General features: G+C 32.0%; 1 protein-coding gene across 2 annotated transcripts in view; it reads left to right on the forward strand.

Moving 5' to 3' along the window:
- Positions 1 to 3,962, forward strand: part of LOC106467340 (synaptogenesis protein syg-2-like) — a 110,515-nt gene that overhangs the window by 83,978 nt on the left and 22,575 nt on the right. For both annotated transcript variants that reach the window (XM_022396196.1, XM_022396203.1), the window contains exon 4: positions 1,218 to 1,351. In XM_022396196.1, the coding sequence (XP_022251904.1) occupies positions 1,218 to 1,351 (134 nt within the window). The remainder of the gene's footprint in view (positions 1 to 1,217; positions 1,352 to 3,962) is intronic.

A 3,962-nucleotide genomic window follows, 5' to 3' on the forward strand; every position in this document is an offset into this window, starting at 1 on the left:
CATTTGTGATTAAATTGTAATCACTGGTACATTTTTTGGTTGTATTAAATTTAAGTGTACTAAATCCAAAACATGAACAAACTTCTTCCAAATTGTCTGGGATTCGTAAAGCTTATTCAAATGCATTTCTTCTCTTTAAATTAGCATGCATGGACTACTCACGGCAAACATTTGGTTTAAATTGGATCAAAGTTCCTGTTACAAAACATAATTAGCCTTAAAGTAGTTATTTTGTAATACAACCAAGTTTCATGAAACAGTGAGTACTACATAGATCTATAATACAAGATCAATATATCATGTTTTAATAAATATTACTACATTAATAATAATTCATGATTTGTCCCATAACGTTATATTGCGTTCAGAGACAACAGTAATATTATACTGGTACTCAATATTTCAGTTATAATATCTGACTATATGTTAACTTTATATTACAACAACTGTTTGTAGTTGACCTGTATGTTCTTAACACAAATATGAAAAGTGAAAAGCAAAGCAGGATTAATGAGTACAAAGAAACATATCGAACCTTCGGAATGATTACTTTATGAGAGCTTAATATCAAAACAATGTAAGTTAAGTGTTTAACTTTCTGCTCCAGAAATATTGTGCTCTAAACAAATAATCAGTTTTATTGTATTAGTATTATTAAAAAAATAATAATTACTTGTCCCTTGAAATTGAGATTAAGTGACATATCTAAGACGAATTTATGAAAGATACATTATTAACACACACTACTTAATTCAACAAATTATGTAACAAGAGGGTAAAGGTTCATTGAATTAACAGCTTATGTGATTATTTTACAATAATTATACGTTGTAAGAACGAGAAACTCTACGGTTTTCTGTAGCTATTCTTATCAAGTAATTTTTGTCAACGCATAATGATTTAAAATACTTAAAAGTGTTTTATTCTTTATGTGAAAATAGAAAGGAATATTTCTTAAACTAAACACTTGTGTTTAATTCAGTATTCACGTTTTCTACCACTTTACGATTATAATGATTTGTAAGTTTGATATATGTTCCGACGTAAATATTATTAACTAGACCAACTCTAAGCCTTACGAAACACAAAATTTACTTAATTCAGTAATACGATATATTTAAGTAATCTGTATCTACATGGCTTAATTTTGTGTGATCACTGATGAAAGTATAAAAAATAATGTTCAAACCACGTGGCTTTGCTGTGTTTTTCTTTAGTCCTCCCGGACAAAAATCCAGTGATGAAAGGAATCCATGACGGTTACGGTCCAGGAGATGTAGTTGATGTTACGTGCATCGCAGCGCCTTCTGAACCGGCCGCTCGACTCAAATGGTACATCGATGATAAAGAGGTATTTGATTATCGACTTCGTTTTAGTGTACTCAGTGTTCTTCTAGGGTCAGTGAGGTCCGAATAATGACTTATTTTACGTAAAAGAAACTACCTGTTTTAGCCTTTAAGATATTTTCAATAATAAGACCAACTTTTTTTTAACTTATCTGGGTTAGTACATCTTTTGCTGCGAAACAAAAGTTCATAGTAACATAAAGTTAAAAAAAAACACGAAACAACAACAAAACAAAAAACACCCGGAGTGTGGCTTGCTTAATTGTAAACAAATCTTCGAAGAGCCAGGTTTGCAAGTGGTTCACAGATTTTAGCCAAAGGTTATGATGGTGAATGCAACGTTCAAGTTTACCATGATATAATGAATATGATGATCACGAAAGGTGATTAAAGTCACTGTCATGTTGGATAAGAAGATCTTGGGGATTTGTTATGATCTTGGAAGAACCTTTCATCATAATGGTGAAAATAAAGCATTGTGAGGGGACAATGATAGTCAACATTGTCTAGATACACTGTTAATGTTATTTACTCTTCTAAGTAATCAAAGGAATGAAACTCTTTATACACCATTACACCAGTTCTAGTAATTTGCAATGACTGATAAACACAAGCAAGATTAAGAGTCTCATATGACTTTCTCCTTGTTTATACTTTATTCCCAGTACCCCCCCCCCCAAATGGATAACACGTGACTAGCCGGATCATACCACAAAGTTCCAATGATTCATTGTCTGGAATTCGAGTTTTAAAAATCACCGAAGCCGTGTTTTCTTGTTCAAGTTTGAAATAAGGAGTTGTTGAATCTCTTTCTCATGGTGTGATTAAAAATAGCTAAATCCTCGTCACTATTGAAGAAATCGGTCTACTCGAAAACCATGTGACGTCTGCCACGGTTTATCAACTTGTTCCATGATTTGTTTCTTGGTCCATAATCAGAAATCAATATTCATAATTTTAACTAGTGACATTCTCTTAAGATTCCTGCTACTGATAGGCACTTACACAGTATTTGGAACAGCCTACCAAAGAAATGGTCTTTTGACAGCGTTGGTCGTGATGAACATGGTACTATGTAAGTCGGAAACACCTAGATGAAGCATAGTACGAGTTAATTTCCTGAATTTGTAAAGTTCGGTTATAACCTAGTGCATCATATGATCAGTGTGTTTTGAATATGCAAATAGTTTTCTAAATTTATCAGTCAGTGTGTTAGTATCGGGTTTTTTAAGAATACTTCCTTTCTTGTGACAGTGATCTATTCCTTATTGATTCATGATGGTAACACATTGTTATTTTTTAAAGTTAATATTTTTTGTATTTGAGGTTGCACAACAATCGTAATTTTATTTTATTTTGGTAAAGTTATGAGAATAGATCAAAAATTCGATTTAAACTAGTATTTAGGACTGGCATGGTTTGAAAATCAGGGTACTCGATTCGTGATCTGAGGGTCGTGGGCTCGAATTCCATCATCGAAAATGTTCGCCTTTTCAGCTGTCGAAGTCAGTCAGTCAGTATGATAGTGAGTCTTACTTCACATTGGTAAAGTGGAACCTAAACTTTGTCAATGGGTGGTGTTGACTAGCTAAATTAAGGACAGCTAGGTAAGATAACTCGCTAGTATCTTTGCGCAAAATTCAACAGATAAAACAGATTCAACTCGTATTAATAATTAAGCAGAAAATTGGTTCTGAATAAAACCCATTTTCAGTTATTAAACCTTTTAAGAGCGTTCATCGCCAGCAGTTCCGATAATTTTAAAACTGCAATATTCTAACAGAGTATCACAAATCAGCACATGGTGTAGAACGTAGGATATCGCCTCTATGGTTGTCTCACCATTCTTTAATATAAAAAGCAAGAAAAAGAGTATTGGTAAACTTTCGCAGGTCATTTAAACAGAAAACATTATATTTAGAAAAATAAATGATGCAAATCTTACCTTAAGATGACAAATAGTGTTAGAACAATTAAAGAATATGCTTTAAAACACTTGGATATAATATATGTTTATATGTTAAAATCATAAAAATCGTAGTCTAAAGACGGAATGCTAACACTTATATCTTTAATAATAAATAAGTTACAAGGTTATGTTAATTTAATATCGGTTTGAATCTATTAATTAATAGACTTTTCTTTATTCTGAGCTCACGTTCATTACTAGCCATGTATAAGATTTTAAAATCCTCTCTGTCTATATATATACAACTGTATAGCGCAAGATTCTTAACACTTGGATATGGCGTAGATCTCCAATTTGCATTTTCTTATATACGTATTTTTAACACCCTAGTAGTAGAACCTATATAACCTAAATTACGCCTATAATGATATGCCACACTCGATGTTTGATACAAAGATATTCGGTTTTTATATCCAAAAAAGTATCCTACACGTAAGAGTAAATAAACATTTCAGTTTTAATTGCATATAATTACTATTAATTATATTTTCGATGACGAGGAACCCACTTTGAGACTAATAATGGCTGGAGACGGCTTAAATGGGTAATGAAGAAAAACTTTAATATAAGTTTAACATGACAACAAATGTACAACGTTTCGACCAGGTTTTGTCATTCTCAGGTACCAAACCTTGTCGAAACGTTG

Source organism: Limulus polyphemus, unplaced genomic scaffold, assembly GCF_000517525.1.
Source record: "Limulus polyphemus unplaced genomic scaffold, Limulus_polyphemus-2.1.2 Scaffold79, whole genome shotgun sequence".
In the NCBI taxonomy this organism is placed as follows: Eukaryota; Metazoa; Arthropoda; class Merostomata; order Xiphosura; family Limulidae; genus Limulus; species Limulus polyphemus.